Source organism: Phoca vitulina, unplaced genomic scaffold (genome assembly GCF_004348235.1).
Source record: "Phoca vitulina isolate PV1807 unplaced genomic scaffold, GSC_HSeal_1.0 scaffold48, whole genome shotgun sequence".
Classification (NCBI taxonomy): Eukaryota; Metazoa; Chordata; class Mammalia; order Carnivora; family Phocidae; genus Phoca; species Phoca vitulina.
Genome location: NW_022589751.1, coordinates 10,607,843 through 10,629,987, shown reverse-complemented (window position 1 = coordinate 10,629,987; position 22,145 = coordinate 10,607,843). Strand labels below are relative to the sequence as shown.

Below are 22,145 nucleotides of genomic sequence, written 5' to 3'. Positions count from 1 at the left end.
CAAATTAAAAAAAATCCAAAAGGAGTTCCCTAAAAAGGTAATACCAATAAAGTATTACAGCATAAATATCTGTATGCTATGCAACATAAATGATAGCTTCTAGCCCTCTTTTGTACTATTCTGGACTTATGTCCTTTTCAACAGAAGGAAAACTTGACTTTTAAACTCTAACATCCTATATAGTAAGTATAAGAGGAGATAATGTCCCCAGTGGAATTCCCTACCCACAAATAAAATTATCTACTATATCTAGGCTACGCCCCCACTGACCTTACCAGGAAACCAAAGCCGGAAAGGCAAACTTTGGCTTCATAAAATTTGTAACAAGAATGGATAGAATGCCCTGTAAGGTGCCATTTATAGGTTTCTCTAGAATAGGTATAAGCAGTATCTCAATACCTCTGATTATCCTCAGTTGGAGAAAGCCATGGCCATAGCTTTGGATTAGGCATAATTAAAGGGGGGGGGGGGTGGAGAATGAACAAGGAAGCAGAAAAGGAAAAGGGCAAATGGAAATAAGAAAAAAGCTGTAACAAGGAGACACGTATGGTGCCCAACAACTGGTTCAGATGATCATTTACTGACCCCAGTGCCAGAGGATAAACTTGAGAGCTCTAGTTCTCTCCCATGGATGGTAATGTATGACCCATGAATATATGGGCAAAAACCAAGTGAACATCCTGAACCAACATGGACCTGATTCCTATTCAGGCAGTACGTTAAGTTAACATGGCAGACTGATGTTGGCATCCTTGACAAGATGTTAAAAAGATCCACCGAACAGATTTAATTTATAGTCAAGAGAAGCACTAAGAAGGCAGGGAGAACATCTCTATTTCCTCCTCTTCCCAGCATGATTGGAAAGACTAGACGGAGAGATGCCAATAATGAAGTAGAAAGACTAAGACCAGACCACCCAAGAATAGGAGACTGCTATAGGTTTGAATCTTCCAAACTACTCCTGATAGCTTGACTCAGGTACTGCTATGATAATCAGTGACAATGGCTGCCCACAAGACCTAAGAAACACTGCAAAACAGATAAACTTAGCATTTACTGCCATTCCACTTCTTGCTTAGTTTCTCTAGTCCCTGATTATGCTTTCAGCTACCTAAGATCCTACATCAATCTATGCCAGTTCTCCCAGAAAAAATTTTTTTCTTTATTACTTTATAGAGTATTAGCCCTTGCCTATCTGTCCCCATCAGGCAACACGTATGTACTTCTGACCTTCAAACTGCAGACTCAGACCCACTGCTTTAAGAAATGAGTCAGTCTTGGGGCACCTGGGTGGCTCAGTCATTAAGCGTCTGCCTTTGGTCATGATCCCAGGGTCCTGGGATTGAGCCCGCCCTGGGTTCCCTGCTCCACGAGAAGCCTGCTTCTCCCTCTCCCACTCCCCCTGCTTGTGTTCCCTCTCTTGCTGTGTCTCTGTCAAATAAATGAAATCTTAAAAAAAAAGAAATGAGTCAGTCTTGTCCTGGGCAGGCAATATAATAGCACGACCCATCATGTGAAGGATCAGAAACACAGTCTTCGTGCATTAAGCCTAGGATCCAGTATGTCTAGGTATCCTCTTGGCTTTTCCTCAACAATCTCAGTTTTTGGTCAATTCACACAAAAGATCTGTACAAGTTGCTGACTAGCATTAATTTCCCTCGGTCCCTAATGTCCCAAAGGCTTTATTGCAAATTTATACCTCCTCACACCCCAACCCCAAATTCATAACATAAAACAGTCTGAATTTAAATATATTTTGACTGTTGGCTACCCACTTCAGGAGTCAGGCCTATAGCTGGGTCCCTCTTTTCCTTTCTAACACTCCCTCCCCAAAGCCCAGCAACAGAGTATCCAACGTGCCCTACAAGAAATTTCTAATACAAATGATTACATTAATTCAAATCAAAGTGTAGATGAGTTTAATTCTCCTAAAGGTATGTTTCTATCTGTAACCAAACTTTTTAACACAAATGAATTTTTAATTTTGGGATACAGCTCTTAGTATGTTTTTCTCCTGACTGGGGTAGAGTGTACACTCTGGTTCTCTTTGCCAACCCTACCATTTTCCCCTCCCTGCTACTGAATAAATGTTATGAGTTATACCACTACTCCTACCCCATCTGCCCCCACTATACCCCACATACCGCATCTCATGGAGCTCTCTAAAGCAAAAGCACCGCCAGGGACAGAGTAAGGCACACCAGGAATCTCTGAAGCTTCAGACAAGAATGCCTCCTTGTACCGATAATAAAGGCTTAGAACTGTTTACCTCTCTTTACTTCTGAAAAAGCATCAGAAATTAATATGCTATTGGTGTGAATGCAGATTAAGAGGAAAATAATATTATGCAACAAACCTAATGGAGCTCAGATGGGAGATTTTTCATTTTAGGAGACGTCTGGCTTAGAAATGAGCAAACTGTGAGCAATGGTATCCCCTTAATGTTCCCTCTTTCTGTATGAACCAGACATCTAGTCATCTAGTCAACAAACAGAGTACATAATTCAATCAGATTCTTCACTGGATGTCCCAAGTGACTACATTCAAATATATGGCATCTGGAATCCTCACTTAGGCAGTCAATAACATATTAATTCAGACATTTTAATAAAAATATTAAGCCTATTAAAATGAGTTGCAACCAATAATAAAAGGTACTGTGAAAATAAAAATTAAAATAGTAATAAAACAGTGAAGGAGTTATATGGGAACCCCGAACTTTTCAGTTTTTTTTTCTGTAAACCTAAAACTACTCAAAAAACAAAAATCTATCAACTTTAAGAAATAGAAAAAGAAAGTAGAAATTGGGAACATACAACAATCTCTGAAGTGGGGCTTCAAATCTTGTTTAATTCTATGGCCTCAATAACATGAAACAGTGTCAACCAGTTTAGCCCTCAGGGATCTCATCCTTTGTTGAAGCCACTGTCTAGATCACCCATCAGACAATCAAATTTAGGACATCTCTTATATGGTGGTTTTTTATTAATTATCCTTCAGACTGTTACTTGACTATCTACACGGTTACATCCTGTCTCTCCAAATAAAAGGAACTTTAGATAACTAAGCTGAGAAAAAAGCTGGCATGTAACACGGTGCCTTTCAAATGGAAGTGATAATAACCATATATATCTAGCTATTTACAAATTTATAGTTTATCAAACTCTAAGTACTCAATCTTTCCATTTAACTGCAAAGTGAAGTACCAACTATTAATGAAGTCCCTAGGGGATGGGATATGAAGGACTTTCCTCCCTTCATACTTCATATAATTTGCTTTTAGTGATTGGATTTTGAAGTTTTCCTTTCGCTTTTGGGTTTCCTACTTAACCACAGCATTTTTGCAAAGGTCTATATAGGAAGAGAGCACATAAATGTTGAGTCAGTACACACAAAGGAAGACAGTATGGGATGGCTCATGTTCCTTTTCTCTTTTCCATGGTTGTAACATCGTTAGTAGTCTTCTGTAACAAAAGGAGACTCCTACCTAAATCAAGGCCAGAAATGACCAGTGTCAAATGACCAGTGTCAAGTGGCCAGTGAAGGGACCAGATGCCACAGTCTTTCAACATCAGTGTTACGTTGCTGGTATCTTACTAACCCTCCTACCAATCAAGAGATTTGCAGATCACTACAGGAGGCAGCAGGGGCTATGGAAGTTTTATCTAGACAACAATAATTCCTGTGTTCTTGTACCAAGATCTCAGAGGGTTAGAAGAAGTCAGGCCAACATCTTTTTCTTTATCAATTACCAACTTAAATTTCTGGGCATCCCAAACCATGGCTTTAGGAGATTAAGTGTGATCTTCAGAAACTCATCAAGAACTGCAGTTCCAGGAATTCAGTAATGACCTATCTATGCTCTCTACCCACTCAGGCAGTATTAGAAGTTCAAATGTGCAGGAAACTGCTTCACATGCCAATGGCTGTCACACCCGGCTCTACAGCGTACGTCCCTGCCTTCTAGAAGTATAGACATACCTCCACGTGTAGCCACTGTCAACAAAGAAAAAGACCCGCTGGGAAAAGAGCCAAAAATCATTGGCTGGAAAGTTTTCAAGATAGGCAGACATTCGGTTTAGCCTTTAATAAAGTATGTTTGGAGCAATATAAATAATAAATTAAGAGTAATAGTCACCAGAGGGCTATTAATGTTACTGGATTTGTGACATCTTTTAATATTATTATTACATCTCCTAAAACTCAAAGCACAGGAGACCATACTTTGGAGTTGGATCCACTACTTGCATTCTCAATCCATTTCCTTCCTTCTTGCTCTCATCACCCCTTATACCCACCCCCTGGCAAGCACCAACCCAGTATGTGATATCCAAACACAACACCCAGGCACTGGCTGTCTTCAGCTTAAAACATTACATACTCCATTTTCTAGCCATTCCTAGCTTTAGGTCATGCAAGTGTCCTCTTTGGCTACATTACTATGCTCCTCAAAACACTGAGTGATTGCCTACATTCTTCTGCACCTATTCTAAAAGGCGTTAAGACCTGAAAAACAGAGTTGCACACATGAACCCTCCTCCCCCGTTAGAGAAGCCGTATTCCTAACCGACCACCATAGAGAATCCAAGTTCCAGCAGCAATGAAATTTTGAAAGCCCCTGGAGTCCACCCTAAAAAAGCACAGAGCTCCAACTCTGCTCTATCACCTACATCCATTCAATACATATTTACTGGGTACCATCGCGTAAAAGGCTCTGTGTGCCATGCCTTTTTTCTCAGGAAGCTATTCCTTCTCTCCTATGCATAACCATGCTCTCTACCCCTCAGGTAATCCCTTTGCCAACACTCAGACCTTCTTCCAATGCTGGGATCCTTAATAACTTCTCTATATTCACCTAACTTCCCACATTACTGTATTTCTTAACCTAATTTGGGCCTAAAACCTCTGCTAAACAGTGTTTTTCTTTCTAGTTATGGTTGGACAGCCATCTCTAGTTACCACACAATGGTTCTCACTTTATGTACATCAGAGTCACCTGGAAAACACGTAAATATACAGACTGCTGAGCTTGCTGAAGAGTTTGCATTTCTAGTTAAGTTCCCAGGTGACACTCATGCTGCTGGTCCAGGGACGACACTTTGGGAAGCAATGCCTTTGAGAATCTGATGAAAAATTGCACATACATATAAAATTTTGCATGTAATTTCAAGGGGTTCATGGATGCCCATTCACAGATAACCTTCTGCTCTGTATTTCCTTCTAAGGAATGTTTAGGACATAGTGTTTCCGACTTGACCATAAGAAGTGCTAACTGTGGTGCAGGTGCACGTGCAGACACCTAAGAATGACAAGGAACTGCTTGGTATTGGAAAGTCAGTTCTGTCCAATGGCCTCAGTCTCACGTGTCTCTTCACATCCATGTGATCGTTTTTCTGTACTTCTGGTTTAATTCTCAGAAACAAAAGCACTAATCACTTCATATTTAAAAGGCTCTCTGGAATCACTCAAACAAAACTATCTTATAGGTAAAGAGGTGGTCTGGTAGAAAGAACATAAACACTGGATTGAGAGAACTAGACTGAAATCTTGATTCTGCCTTTCCTAAACGTATGACCACTAAGCTTCAATTTCCTCATTTATAAAATTGGGGACTGCACAGGGAAATTATTTCTTCCCCTTCCAGACAAAGGTTATGTGAACCCACTATAAGGAATGAAGGGGGAAGTGATTCTACTATTTAAAACCAATGATTGTTATTTGTGGTTAGGAATTTAAATACTGGATAGAGAGTGAATGTCTAAATTAAGAAAATGAAAAGATTAAATAATTTCTAAAATGCCTTCAAACCCCACATTTTGTATTTATGAACTCTTAACCAGCATGTCATTATTCACTCATATTTTCTATATATACTCAATCATTTATTCTTTAATTTAACTCGGGATAAACTACGTAAGAAACAATCACACCTTCCCTTATTTTATCCTTCCCTTCTCTACTTCCTTCCCTCCAGTGTCTAACAACATTCCAACATTTCCTGGAAAAACACAATAAATATGAATAATAAGAAGTTATTCTCCTCCCTCAAATAGGCTTGTGTAAAATACATCTTGTCAATGCAGAAAATCCCTTTTGAAGAAGTTTCCCTCTGTATTTCCTCAACAGATAACCAGAATCCATTAAATTCATCCTTAATCTATTCAATAAGATCTCTCAGGATTTGGCTATTATAAATACAGCTCAATTTGGTATGTTTTACTTTGTAAAGATCTACCAGGCATTCTTTTCTCAATCTACAATCCTGTTTATTGCAGGAACCCTTAGACTGGATGTGATATGAGTGAAGGTTTGGGTGTACACAAATATCTATCAAAATTACCCCCAAAATACCAGGCTCTATAAATCTATAAATTATGTAAACATTGAGCAACTTCTACTAAACAGACCTCTTGTAGAAGACGTGGATCCAGGCAGTCACCATCATCATTAAACAAAGACTCCCAGCTCTCCTCAGTAGCAGCACTTCCCTCCACACGAGACATTTCTGTTGCTTTCGGTTCCATGGATGTTTCCATAGATACAGACTCTATATCAGGAAAGGATACACCAAATTCTGCATTCTCTGAGTCATCTTCCTCTTTTGTTTTGAACTCTTCAGCAGTTTTTAGTTCATGCAATGCCTCTGTTATATCACCAGTACAATCTAGATCATTGCCCAAGGCACTATCTGAAAGTACTTTTGTCCCATTTAACATACTGAGTTCAGAGTCCAAAAAAGTGTTACAATTACTACCAGCAATCTTCTTTACAGGTAAGGAGGAAGCACAATCTGACAAGCTCTCTATCAACCTTCCTGTTGACTCTGTGAAACTAGATGAAATACTCTCAGCATAAATATCTGAGCAAGCAGTCAGATTGCTGAAATTTTCCATGTCATTCCCACTTCTACTTACATGAAGACGGGCTGTATCTGCACTCATTTCTAAATATTTTGAGAAACTACCTGTGTTACCACAGGCCTCATCAGCTGTCCTAACTGCAACTACACAAGGGCTGCCCATAGTTATCTGATCAGACAGGACATCTGTAATGTCCATCTTACATGCCTTACTGGTAATGTCACCTACACTCTTCGACTCATTATCTGTATCTGTTTCACGAGCAAGGAGAGCTGTATCAGAAGGTTCATACTTTATACATAAGTCATCAGCAGTGCTGTCATTCTCCTCACACTCTCTAATCATTGTCGGATCAAAAATGCCATTTACGCTCTCTAATTCGCTGACTATAGTCATTTTATGAAAAATGTGATCCACAGTCTCAGGAATGGAATCTGTACCTCTCTGACCCAAGATGAAATCTGTACTGTTGGCTACATCACCAACATTCTCAGCTTCAAAGTGTACACAAGTTTGGTCAGTGACACCATCCGGACTTCCAGGAATAGAAATAGCAGCGATGCCTCCACTGCTGGGAGTCAACATTCCACACGATGTTTGCATGCTTTGTTGTACAATTCCAGAATCAGAATTCAGTTTTACAGGTACAATCATACTCTCAGGTTTCAACACAGAATTAAAAACTCCAGGAAACTGGGATAGTATCTCCACAACCTTGGCATCAGTTTCAATTCTGCTTTCTAAACCTCTGCCTTCAAATGTTTTGCCACTTAATTCATGCCTACTGACATCACAGAATTCCACATTTTGGAATGGTTTGTTTAGAACCCGGGCCTCACTCATTTCTGAACAAGACTGAGATAGAAGCAACTTCCCAGGTCCCGTCACATCTGTGGTTTCAACCTCCAAACACTCCACCTCCTTTGGTTTAAAATGTCTTTGTAAAGGTACACTAGGTATCCCAGGATTTGGGATGCTTTGCTGATGTCCTTGGGATAATGTTTCTTTGGATTCTGTAGTTCCCCTCTTAACACAAACCCTATCTTTCTTTCTTTCTTGAAGGCACATGCCTTTTCTTAATTTTGTTGAAAATTTCTTTCCTTCTCTACGACTGTGCTCCTTTTTATCAGGATTAATGCTTAGTCTCTGAGTCTCAGATTTGTCTCTAAAGATCGCCTTTTGCAAGAAACAATCTTCTTTTTTTTCTTCTTTTACCACGGAGCTAGGTGGACCACAGCTTTTTTCCTCATCACCTGACTTGAGCAGCACTACACCCCTTCGAGCTTTAGGTATATAAAGTGCCATGTCAGGCCTTCTGGCTCGAACTCTGCATCTCTCTGCTGCTTGCTGCATGGTACCACCTCAATCTGCAAGAAGAGAGAATAATTCAATTACCAAAGACTAATTACAATGTACTGAACCAAAAGACTTTTAAAGACTAGGTAGAGGGCCTACTAATTCATCCTACAGAAACCCTCAAGTTAAAAGAAAGTAAAACCTGCCATAAAATAATAAATGTAATCAGGTAAGCAACTAAGGAAAGTAAATTCCAAAATAACTCATGAGCCCATGAATTTTATCCATATATCCTCTTTCTTCATATTCCCAAAACCCTTTATCTCTACATCCCAAGTCCTCTCTACCTTTTTTAACAAGTAGCCTTATCTTGGCTAAATTAAAAGATTATTAGAAAAGTGACTGCCAGCTATTAAGTATTCATAAAACACTACTCTCTATTCTTAGAGCCCAGAATTTACACTGAAATGTATACGCAAGGAGGACCCCTAAAAACTCATTTGTTCAACATAAATGTATACATGTAAATAAGATTTTTAAAAATAACTTGAATGTAGGCTAGAAAATGAGACAACAAATCCAGGACTGCCTTCTAGAAGATGTTTACTATTTAATCAAAAGACCAACTATAAATTTTTCTTTCAGCAGCAATAAAAAACAGCAATAAAGCAGGATGAAGAAGAGTGGAGAACAAGAAATGTGATGAGACAACTCACATAACTGCTTGACAACGTCCACCATGGTTGGTCAATAGAAATTAACAAAGGGAAAAAATTTAACAAATGGTTAAATAAACCTTCATCTACTATCAGAAAAATAGAAGAAAATGTGCCAGTCAACTTCATATTGAGTTCCTTTAATCTTCAAAATAATACTATGAAGTATTAGTGTATCCACAGTAAAGAGAGTAAGGTGCACTACATAGCAAAGAAACACCCTTATACACTCAGAAGCACTCATTGTTAAGATTTCACCACACACATTTCAAAGGAAATAGATAATAAGAGAGAAACTATTTCCAGATCCCTAAATTCTAACCTGATCCAGAATACTTTCTCAGTGAAGAAGCTGGGCTCTCATGGTACAGGCTGTTTTCTTTTCAGCCCAGGTATATACCATGGCCCTGATCACCAAGTGTTCCCAGGAATTCTCTCATTCCTTTTCTCTTCTGATGACTTCATTATTATCTAACCCACAATTCATGATGGATTTTCTTTCTTTCCAATTGTGAGTGAATAGGACTTCAACATTTAGACATGCCAGGATTTTTCAAAAATGCCTACTTTTCAAAAACAGAAGTACTAAAGTGTATTTCATTGGAGGGGATCCCACAGACATCGTGTGTCTTGATCTCAGTTAACAACGCATCTGACAATATACATCATGATGAACTTCTGCACGTAAGATGGAAAATGTGGGCTACTTAATGGAACTAGTAGCACCCACAGCAAAAAATAATAGGTAAAAGGGAATTTAGGATTATTTAAAGGTGATCTGTGTCCCCAGAGCCCTTTGAAATTCAACATTTTAAACAATAATTTGAATATAAGCAATAAACACTGAGTGCTTATCAAATCTGCAACTGACATAAAATCAATATGATTAATACCAAAAATGATAAAATTACAATTTAATACCATTTCTACAATCCAGAATGCTGTGCTGAAAGCACTATGAGTAAATACAAAGATCTTTGATTTAAAAAAAAATTAAACAACCCAACACTTGACTTGTGTATAATTTGCACAAAAAATGATTAAAAGCTTGGGGCGCCTGGGTGGCTCAGTCATTAAGCGTCTGCCTTCGGCTCAGGTCATGATCCCAGGGTTCTGGGATCGAGCCCCGCATCGGGCTCCCTGCTCCATGGGAAGCCTGCTTCTCCCTCTCCCACTCCCCCTGCTTGTATTCCCTGTCTCGCTATCTCGCTGTCAAATAAATAAATAAAATCTTTAAAAAAAAAAAAAAATGATTAAAAGCTTTTACTTCATCTACAAAGTCAATAAACCCAAAGGTAGATATGTGGATGTTTAGAAAGGCAACACAGTCTTAGAGAGCTCAGAACATATACCGCACAAAATATGGTTAAAGAAACTAAATAAAGGTATACTTCTTGCCCAAAAAGGTCTAAACGGAAACATCCAAACTACCTTTATACCTGAGGGTTGGCTGCTCTACAGAAGCAATAAATGTTCTCTTCTCTGTTTCTATGCTTCTGTGTTTCTCAGAAGTCAGTACCAGAAACAACTGGTAGAAATTAAAGGAAAACATAGTTTAGCTCAATATACAGAACTCTAAGAGCTCTCCAACACTATTATCAGGTAATGAGCTCTGTCTCTATAGTGTGGATGACTGACTGATACATTAGAGAAAGAATTTCTATCTGTATATGGGTCTGGATTTATTTTAAGCATTCTTTGAACCTGAAATTCTATGATTCTATTTCTGTTTTATAATAGGCATATAATCAAAGGCTTCAAATTTAAAATTATTTGTGCTATAGCTAATGACTTTTAAAACTCAACCTTTCTTTTTTCTTAGTTAATGCCCACATGTCATGATATGATTTCCTAAAGCTGAAAAACAGCATAATAAATGTATACCATCCACTTCCTACCAATACACCGAACTCCGTTATGCCATGACCAGCAAAGTGCTGGGAAATGTTTAGCAACCATGTAATTCAGAGTACTGGTTGATATTTTCATTGACATCAATGATGTCAACAATGTGAATAACATCGTTGCTGAAGTGGATAATCATTTTTGAATTGCAAAATATATTCTCAAATTTTTGAGCTATGTACAATGTAATAGCTAAAGACATAACACTTTTAAGTTTGCATTATTAGCATTTTCTCCATCACCTCACATCTAGACAAGCAATAAACAATAAATCAAGCCCTGATTTATGGATTTGCCTAACTCTATGATGTAAATATTCCCACCATAGCTAATTTCAAGTTATCACTGTAACATCACTGAAAACAGAGCTGGGAAAAAGACACACAGTAACACACCATAATACATTATTTCAACCTAAAGGTACAATATTCATAAATAATTTCAAGAACATAAATCATAGTAAAATATAGTGAAATAATTAGGAAGTGATGAATTTTAAGTTCTATTACCTTTTTATAAATGCCATTTATTTAATAAGCTATGTAATTTAATTTTTAATGATGGCTGTGTTTAACAATCAGTTTGCATAATTCCCAAAATTTTAATAATCAGCTCTCAGGCCAGTAGGAGATGCTCCAATACACCACTGGCTAGAACAGTTCTTTCATAATAACTTAAAGACCTACAAAAAAAGAGGAGCATCCCCATCTTGTGGACTTTCAAGATAATGCCAATTCAGTTTAAAGCCTTGTTGTGTTTTTGTGAACTTCTTTTGCAACTGTAGGCACGAAAGGCCTTTAACACGGGGAGAAGGCGTGCCTGTCATAAACAATTTTTAAAATGTACCTTAACAATTTCCCACCCAGGTATTAACTAATAGCACTTGATGTTTTATTTTTCTCTTTACATAGTTTTAACTTTTTTACAATATTCCACATGCTTTTATTGGTCCACTTTGCTTCTTAACTGGAGAGAGAATCAGTTATTTGGGGTGTATTTTGCAGCCAACGTATCCTGGAATAGCCATCAGCATGCAATTCCATTCAAAATTATATTATCTAAAAGAGACAAAAATTTATTTTCTTTTATGATGGTGGGCAGTTAATTGCTAACATACACCTTTAAAATATTTTAGGTCAAACCATCTTTTTCTATACTATACTTCTGAACTCTAGGATTATATGTGAGAACCTGTCCAATTGCTTCTACGGTTTCAAATAAGAGAAAATAATCAGTAACTTCCCCTAAGTACCTCTCCGCTCCACCTTCATGAGTAAGTGAACTAGCACAAAGCAAATAAGGCTTCTACGTTTTTATAACAGAATTTTAATGCTGTTTGTCCATGTTTGGCTTATAAAACATATGGATCCCTCTTCAATCAACAACAGAGAATACTGGCACTTAAGGCATTCATTGGATAATTCAACCATGAACTTGATTTCATTCAATACTTACCAATGGCTCACTTGAGACATCTGATATTTGAGAGAAACTGCCTAACGGGCATGTTAACTATTCCTTCTTTGAGAACAAATTAAGCACTATCACTTTGTTAACTCATTAAGATACATCATAACAACAGCATATATCTTGCCTTTTTACTTGGAAATAATTTCAAATTCACAGATAAGTTACAAAAGTAAAAATACTACAGAGAGCACCTGTACATCTTTTACCCGTATTTATCTACTGGTAATTTTATCCCATTTGCTTATCATTTGCAATCGTGCATGTTCCCACTCTCTACACACACACACACACACACACACAAATTTTTTTTCTAAACCTTTTGAGGGCAAAGTACAGACATTATGGCCCTTTATCCCTACATACTTCAGAGTATATTTTCTATAAATAGGCATATTATACAGTTAACAATATTGGCAAATTTAACATTGATACTTTTATCAAATCAAACATAGGTATTCCAAATTTGTCGGCTGACCCAGTAATGTCCTTTACAGCATATTTCCCTCTCCAACACTGGATCCAGTTTAGAATCAGGTAATGCATTTAGTTACCACATCTCTTTAGCCTCCTACCTTCTAGAATGTTTCCACAGCCTTTCACTGTATTTTATGACATTGACATTTTGGAAGACTGCTTCCCCTCCCACCCTTTTTTTAATAGAACATCCCTCATTTAAGGTTTGTCTGACATTTCTCATGATTAGATTGAGGTTATACAGTCTCAGCCATATTAGGTCATATATTCTCAGAATAGTACATAGAGGGTCATATGTCCTTCTCAGGGCATCACATCTGGAGGCATGTGATTCCCATCTGTCCTTTGATGGTGACCATTATTTTGATTACCTGGTCAAGGTATTGTCCAATTTCTCCACTGAATAATTACTGTGTATTTTCTCCCTTGCAACTAAAAGCAGCCTGTGGGGTAACACTTCAAGAGCATGCAAATATCTTATTCCTCATCAAAATTTCCCCCTAGATTTAGCATCCACTAATGATTCTAATCCGATCCAATCTTTATTATGATGGTTGCAAAATGATCTTCCAACTCTGAAAGTCCCTCCACATTTACTAGTCAATCCTTGGCATTTTTTTCTGAAAGCAGAAGTAAACCACGTATCTTCACTCACCACAAATTTCCTAAGTTAAAATTCAATCTTAAAATCTGTCTTCACAGTTGGTGGATACAGGAAATGTTTACCTGAAAAACATTTTCTAACTTTTGCAAACCAAAGTTGTAAGTAACTCTATCATCTTACCCCATCTCACATGTATGAAAAAGAAGGGGAAAAGGCATGTCTCTCGGACAAAGTTAACATAAACCCTTTATCAGGGATAGCAAACATGTCCCTTTCTGCTCTTTTCCAGAAGACACAGAATTAACTTGGGTGTACAAACACAATGATTAATCTATCCCAGATGTCTGGTAATATTTATTTCTCTGTCCCTTTTTAAAGTCATCTCAAATTCCTTTGGGAAGGAGGCAAGGTACAATCAATTCATGTATGTTAATAAACAGAAAAAGGATCTTCTCCGTAACACCTCCATATCATTAATTTCTGCTCTCATCTTTATTATTTTCTTCCTTCAATTTTCTTTGGGATAACTCTATTCTTCTTTGATTAACTCCCTGAGTTAGTGACTTAATTAGCTTTATTCTAAAGTTTTTGTTGTTGCTGTTATTACTTTTGTATTATAAAAAATTTCAAACATATTAAAAGGAGAAAACATTTATATAATGACTCTCAAATATCCATCACTCAGCTTCAAATTATGGTCAGTGTTTCCTCACTTTATCTGTGCACACATTCCCAAATATCATTTCATTTCATCCTTAAGTACCTCAGTATCTATCTTTAAAAGATTAAGACTTTTTTTTTTTATACAAAATCATAATACCAATATACACCTTAAAATGGGGAGAGAATAATTCCTTATATCACCACATTTCCAGTGCCCAAATTTTGCCAACTGTCTCCCCCTTTTTTGAACACTTGATTTGTTAAAATCAGGATCCAAAAAGATCTACAGACTGTCTTTTAATTTATAAGTGCCTGTCAATCTGTTTTTGTTTTCCTATCTTGCCATTCATTTGTTAAAGAAACTGGGTTATCTGTCCTATAGAATTTCCCATATTCTGGAGTTTGCTGATTGCATTCTTGCAGTATTGTTCAATAAATTCTTATATATAGTCTCTGTATTTCCTAATAAAGTAGTGGTTGATCTAGAGGCTTGGTAGGATTTCGGTTTAATTTTTTTATAGCAAGAATATGTCTTAAATGGTGCTATGAACTTCCTATTGCATCACATCGGAAAGCTATAATATCTGATTGTCTCCTTTTTGTAATGTTAACATTGATCAGTGGGTTCACGTACCATCAGCCTGAACCATTCACCATAAAGCTTTGTATGAGACTGTCACCCAATGGTTTTAGCAACCTCTGATGAATACTGCCAAGACATACTATTTCATCAGGGTTTACAAAATGATGACATTCTAGTTGTTGTTCTTTTTGCATTCATTAGCTGAAATTCTTTTATAATAAACTTTCATCAACTATTTTGTGACTCTGAGGTACAGTTTATATGGGTAATACAGAATACTTGATTATTTATTTACCAGTTTCTGAATGAACTGGTTCCATGGCATCTTCCAAAGGTGACCAACATTTTGTTGATTTTTTTTTTAAAGATTTTATTTATTTATTTGACACAGAGAGAGAGAGAGAGAGAGAGAGGGAACACAAGCAGGGGGAGTGGGAGAGGGAGAAGCAGGCTTCCCACTGAGCAGGGAGCCCGGATGTGGGGCTCGATCCCAGGACGCTGGGATCATGACCTGAGCCGAAGGCAGTCGCTTAACCAACTGAGCCACCCAGGCACCCCTGCTGATTTTAACTTAATATGTTTCAATCTACTGCAATAATTATTCTTCTTGAAGCTTAAACTATCTTTGACCAATGGCAGCCCCATCAGGGCCTTTTTTTACATAACCCCAAGTTGTCTTTGACAGTTTCTTCTTTTCCTTTTTTTATGAAAAGATGTCCTACTATGGCCTACCCAGAGCTGGAATTAGCCACATTTTTCAAGAAGCCCTGATTTATTTTAATGAAAAATAGTATTTTAAAACCACAATCTGGGCACTAACATGAGTTTACTGCTACATGAGTTTACTGCTACTGCTACTGGTCATTGTGTCTAAGCCCTTTTAGATCTCACAAGCTTTTTGATTCCTGGAAAGAAATGATAATGAAAATACCTATTTCTATGCTTCTTCCGTCTCCTAAGTTACTTAGAAGTATCTGCCAATATATATATTTTATTTTTAAATTGATTTCCAACTTAATTACATTGTGGTCAAAATGAGATCAATTCTTCAAAATTTGTTGATTTTGTTTTATGGTCTAGTAAATGGTCAATTTTGGTAAATCTCTCATCTGTGTCTAAAAATAATGTATACTGACTAAATTTTGGGGTGCTGTATGTGTGTGTGTAATCATTAATCAAGTGTACTGAAGTATTATTCAAGTGATATCCTTACTTATTATCTGTCTGCTTAATTAATCATGGGTATTACGTGCGTCTTCATTAAATCATGTTTATTAAAGCACTGTTCAAATCATATCCTTATTATCTGTTGGCTTAATTAATCACTGAGATGTATATGTAAAATACCTGTTTGTGGATTTACTGGTTTCTCTGTTTTTGTATATTAATTTTTTATATTTTTATGTAATTTTTTGATGTTATAGATACTTATATTTAGAATTATTTTACTTTCCTGGTAAATTGTTACTTTTACCATTATACAGCAATCCCTTCTATCGTTGAATTGGGGGGGGTATTAAAGTGTTTTTTGTCTAAAAGGAATATAACTATGCGACTTTCATTGGTATCATTAGGTATCTTGTCTCTTTACTTTCAACCTGTGTTACCATATTTTAGGTTTGTCCTTTGCAAAAAGTATACAGCTGAACAGGGCATTCTTTACCCATTCTGTCAATGTTAGTCTTTTAACGAAAATTTAGTCCATTTACATTTATTGCAATTATGGATACATCTGGGAGTATTTCTACCTTTTTATTTTGTGCTTCCTTTCCATTTACCTACTTTTTATAATTTTCTTATTTTCCTGCTTGAAGTTTTTTTTTTCTACTGCTCAAAAGGCTCTATAATCTTATTTCTAGTCTGTTAGTGTTTTAACATGAGTGCTTATCTAAATATCTAAAGTTAACTATTATTTGTATGTCTCCTAAACAACTGTACAATGCTTTTATTTCACAATGCCTTCCATATGTACTCTTAGTTTTTGTCTGGAAATATCTTTACACTGCTCCCATCCTTTAATGGATTTTGACTTTCATTGTTACTGTTAAGAAATGTGTTGTCAGTCTGTCATTGGTTTGTAGGTAATCTCTGTTTACTCTTAAGATATTCTTAAACTATTCTCTTAGGTAGAATCCACCATCCCCATCACTAGTTTTCTCTCCAAATTTGCCTGTTCTGCATCTTATCCTATCCAATCAGTTTTTAAATTTTAATGACTAAGGTTTTGTCACAGAAGTCATATTTACCTCCTAGCTTCCCCCTCATCTCCCTGGTATTATGTTTTTTTAATAGCTGTGTTGATGTTGTTCTGATATTTGTTTTCTTCTTTTATCTTTAATCATTTTTAAACATTTCCATTTTATTTTTTAATGTTTATTTATTATAATTGTGGCATTTGCTTATTTTATTAATTTTTATTATAATATCAAATATTTATTATTTAACAGTTCTACTTTCGAAATTCTTGAGGATTTAATTCTGCTGTGTTTTGTATCACTGACTTTTGCTTAAGGCATGATCTTTCGTCTTCTTCTTCTTCTGGTAATTTTGGGTAGTGAGCTCAACATCAGTGGGGCTTTATCTATGGGAATTTCATACAGCGAGACTACAAGTGTTCCTTCTAAAGAGTGGTTCTACATTAATGTCAATTTTTAAGTCTGAGGTTTTCTGGACCATTCAGTAAGTATAACTATGAAACACAAACCACATGAGGGTAAAACAGTAGCTACAAAATCTCAGGAAACTTTTCCCCTTAACTCAGAACCCAGGTGAAAACAGACAAACTTCTTATTTTCTTTCTGTAACCCTAATTTTTTTTCTAGTCTACCCTCTGAGTAGGGTACAACCCTTTGAGAATTAAGGCTTTAGGGGGTGAACTCAGTTTCTAACTCATCTCTCCCAAGCCCAATGGCTCCACTCCTATTTCCCATATGGTTATTACAATCTAAGCTTCTTAGTTATCAAGAACAGCAACAATAGCAAAATAAAAAAAAAAAAAAAACTGTAAACAACACAGGAGTAATTCCTTAAAATTATGGCCCATCCATAAATGGATCTATATCCAAAACATAATACTAAGTTAAAAAAGAAAATTATAATCCATTTTTTTTGCACAAGTGTGTGTATGTGTGCACATGCGCACACACGCATATGTAGTGAGCAGTCAATACAGGCTGTGTTTCCTGGGTTAGAATCCCAGCCCCACACTTGATTAGCCCTTACCTTACACAAATTACTTAACTTTACTGGGGCAAAAGTTACCACTCTAAGCCTCAGTTTACTCAGAGGATAATAACAGACTTATTTCATAGGCACACTGAACAGATTAAATAAAATGATCCATGTATACAAATTTGCCAGTCATGGCAAAGTCTCAATAAAAGTTAGCTATTATTTAAATAAGTAGTTGAGTTCCTTAAGTTACAAGTTTGCAGAGAGATCAAAAGCCCTTATAATATAGTAATATTCAAAACATGCCTTGATCACCTATAAAATCCATTTCTACTTAACACTAACATCTACTGCAACTATGTATCCTGGTTTTGCTTACCACTCACTAAAAGTCTAATGTTGTAAACATCCAGTAATTCAAAGTAAACACAATGCAACTCAGTTGTAAAGTGAAAATACAAATCTTGAAAAAACGTAGGATTTCATGAAGTCTATGAAAATAATATCGAAGGAAGTATTCATCTCACAGCAAAACCCTGGGGGAATGAAGATCTGGCTGAATCAAACCAGTAACAACTGAAGAAGGGAAAATGCAACAAGGATGATGACAGAATAGGAAACAAGAAAGAAAATGTCAAGGGATTAACAAAAATCCCTTGAGAAACTGCTAAAGCTCTCAATAGTTTTCCTAAAACTGATGCACTAGGTCTAGTCTGTATGATAAATACTAAGAAAATCAAACAAAGTGAAGGATACTGTATCAGACTATCACACAATTTTAGTGGAAAAATAATACCAAGAAAATTTATCATTCTTTGTTAATGGAGAATTAGTATAGCCATAATTAAAACCTAAATTTTATTAAATATGTGGTAAAATAAATGCTTTTATTTCAGAAAACGGTCTCTAACAAATCTTTTTTTCATTACTAAGAAACAGTTTAAGAGGTATTTTCAAAGTAGCAATTTTCTCACTTAGAATTTCTCATAAATGTATATTTCTAAGGGGAGAAATGCTATCATCCAAACTGTTAACAGTGGCTACCCCTTGGAGAGAAGAAAATGAGAGATGAAAAAGAATTAAGGATTAATTATCTTTTTATACATATACCTTAGTAGTGTTTGAATTTGTTACAATAATTGTGGGGCTTTTTGTAATTAAAAACAAAATCCCTAAAATTTAAAGATATGCTATTGTTTTTTATAAGAGGCCATTACCATGATTTGCTGTAGGAGAAAGCAAAGACAATGAAAATTGATAAACAGATCTTTATTGGACAAAAGTACTCCAAGCAGGAAAATGATGAATGGAGAAAAGAGCAACCTCTTTAATATACTTGACAGTATAATAAAACAAGTAGCATATAAATTACTTGATGTTGGAAAGATACCCTCAAATGTTGCAGAATGCTGAGCAACTTCTACTCTTTGGTCTAAGAATGACCTAGAACAACACTGTCCAATATATAACCACCTAGCCACATGTACCTACTGAGCATCTGAAAAGTGGCCAGTCAAATTGAGATGTGCTATGCATGTAAAATACCCCCTGGATTTCAAAGGCCTGGTACACCAAAAATAAATAAATAAATAAAAACAAAAGGAAAATGTCTCACTAATATTTTCAAATTTATATACATTGAAGTGATACTATTTTGAATATAATGGGTTAAATAAAACACACTAAAATTAACTTCATCTGTTTATTTTTGTATATTCAAATGTGACTACTAGAGAACTTAAAATTACAGGTGTGGCTCATGTTTGTGGGCTATGTTATATGTCTAATTCGATAGCACTGGTCTAAGATCTTGCCATATCCTTAATACCGCAGTTAACAGTCTGCTTTTCCTCTTGTGTCTTGCCTGTTTCAGAATTTTCCACTTTCAACAAGGGAATACACCAAACCAAGAAATCAATTAAAACATAAATGTGTAGATAAGCTTATCTCTGCACAGACGAAACACTTTAATGTTCCATAAGTTCACAATGATAAAAAATAATAATAAAGCATCAAAAGAAGCAAAGTCTACTTATATTTTACAAATCAGAAAGTAAGGGGTGCCTGGGTGGCTCAGTCATTAAGCATCTGCCTTCAGCTCAGGTCATGATCCCAGGGTCCTGGGATCGAGCCCCACATCGGGCTCCCTGCTCCACGGGAGGCCTGCTTCTCCCTCTCCCACTCCCCCTGCTTGTGTTCCCTCTCTTGCTGTGTCTCTCTCTATCAAATAAATAAATAAAATCTTTAAAAAAAAAAGAAAATAAGATTGATTAACTATATGGTAAAAGTTATCCTCAACTCAAACTTACGTGCATTTTTTCATGAATGTTTAAAACTGTCGAGGGCCCTAGATTTAGAATCATTTCTTTACATATTAATAAAGCTTCCTTTGTGCTATTATTATATCAAGAGCATTCTTATTCTCACTGGTCTACTTACAAACTGGCAAAACTAAGAAATGCCAAAATCTTCCAGTTCAACATCATATATGTCCATTTGTAAGGAATAAAAATATCTTAAAAGTAAATTTAATGTTTATAATTAAATGTAACATACAAAATATATTAAGTGACACAAGTAAACGAACAGATTTCTAAGCACTAAAATAATGATCTACTTTTAAATGCTAGCCATCCCCTCAGAAAGATTCCCCATTCCTCCCCAATCTCATAGCTGGGTGAATGGAATCACGGTCAACCCAGCTGTTCACACAAGCAACCTGGAAGTCATTATCCCTGACATTCCAATCAATTACCAAGCCCTGTTCATTCTACTTCTACACTGCTTCCAGTAATTTTCTAGAATACAAATTAGGTTTGGCTGTTTCCTTGTACAAAATTCTTCAGTGGTTCCTTACCACATACCAACTTTAAAGTATCTTGCATATAGCATACCTGGCCCTATGTGATCTAACTCCACTGCCACCCCTAAAACTACCTATCTGCCTAGTTTCATCTCCAGCCACTCCTCATTTCAGACATTATATTCCATCAATTCCAACTCCTGGTACGACTAGAAACATGCCCAGCTGCCTTCTTGCACCTCTGTGGTTTAAGACTTACTACCTTCTCTGTCGGATGCTTGCCTAATGGTCTCCTACCTGTCCTTCAACTCTCACCTTAAAGGTTACCTCCTCTGTAACTTCATCACTGACTCTCCCTGATATGCTCTGGTGCTCAATAAGTTCCCACTATATACCTTTACATATATCTTCATCAAAGCAATTATCATATTGCTTTACAGTCAGGTGTTTGCATATCTGTCTCTCTTCTGAACATCAAGTTCCTTCAGTGTAGGGTTAATGTTTTTTTATCTTTGTATCTACAATGCCACAGCACTACATTTCACACTAAATGATTACCTGTCCAATCATGGCAAGTGAGATTTCTTGATAGATGATGTTTCCCTAACCTCCAGCTGAGATTTGGGGCCCCATACATTTATTCATTCCACAAACATTTACTGAAAACCTATTATGTGCCACGTCCCGTCTTAGGCACTGGGAACACAATAAACAAAACAAAGTCTCTGGACTCATGGAGCTTATACTGTAATAGTGGAGACAAAAAATAAACATTTAGACATATAATGACTGATAGGATAAATGCAATGGAGTAAAATGACAGGGACACAGATACAGAGTGATTATTTTAGAAGGCAAAACCATATAGTAAAGCAGGGAAGATCACTCTGAGTTAATACCTGAGCTGATACTTGAACTGAGTCAGTGAGTCACATGAATTATCTAGGGAAAAGAGAATTCTAGGAAAAAAAGAAGAGCAAGTGCAAAAGCACTGAGGCAAGACAAGATTGAAACATTTAAGGTGTAACAGAAAACAGGTATAGTAACAACAGAGTAAGAAGGGGCATTATAAGATAGCTAAGGGCCAAAACAAGTAGGGGCCCACAGGCCAAGGCAAGAGCTTTGGAATTTATTTTGAACATGTTAAAAAATCCCTAGAAGGTTTCAGCAAGAGAATGACATGATCTGACTCACCTTTGCTATAGATAATTCTGACAGAAATGTGAGGAATTGACTATAAAGGGTAAGAGCAGAAGAAGGAAAATCTGTAAAAAAAAAAAAAAAAAAGTCTAAAAACTAATAGGCATGCAGCATGTCTCCTTCAACAGAGGAGGTCACAAGAAGTAGCCAGAGTAATGCCATATACCGAAGGCAAAGCTAACAAAAACTTAGTGGAATGACTGTATGGGATGTGAAGGGAAAAGAGGAGTCACTTTGAGAGTTTGGTCTGATCGACCTTGGTGAAGACAGTTACATTTACGAAGCTACGGAAGACTGGGGGAAGGAAATAGGAAAAGAAAAATCAAGAGTTGTGATTTGGACATTCTAAATTTGAATACTTGTTGGACATCCTATAGAGTTGCTAAGGAAGCAACTGGGA

The 22,145-nt window shown here is 36.4% G+C and overlaps 1 protein-coding gene across 5 annotated transcripts in view; it reads right to left on the bottom strand.

Annotated features, from left to right (window-relative positions):
* R3HCC1L (R3H domain and coiled-coil containing 1 like) overlaps positions 1 to 22,145 on the bottom strand; it is an 85,209-nt gene that overhangs the window by 23,354 nt on the left and 39,710 nt on the right. For all 5 annotated transcript variants that reach the window (XR_004302686.1, XM_032432354.1, XM_032432355.1 and 2 more), the window contains one exon: positions 6,408 to 8,227. Coding sequence is in view for 4 of the 5 variants with exons in the window: in XM_032432354.1 (XP_032288245.1) it covers positions 6,408 to 8,213 (1,806 nt within the window). In the remaining variant the exon portion in view is untranslated. The remainder of the gene's footprint in view (positions 1 to 6,407; positions 8,228 to 22,145) is intronic.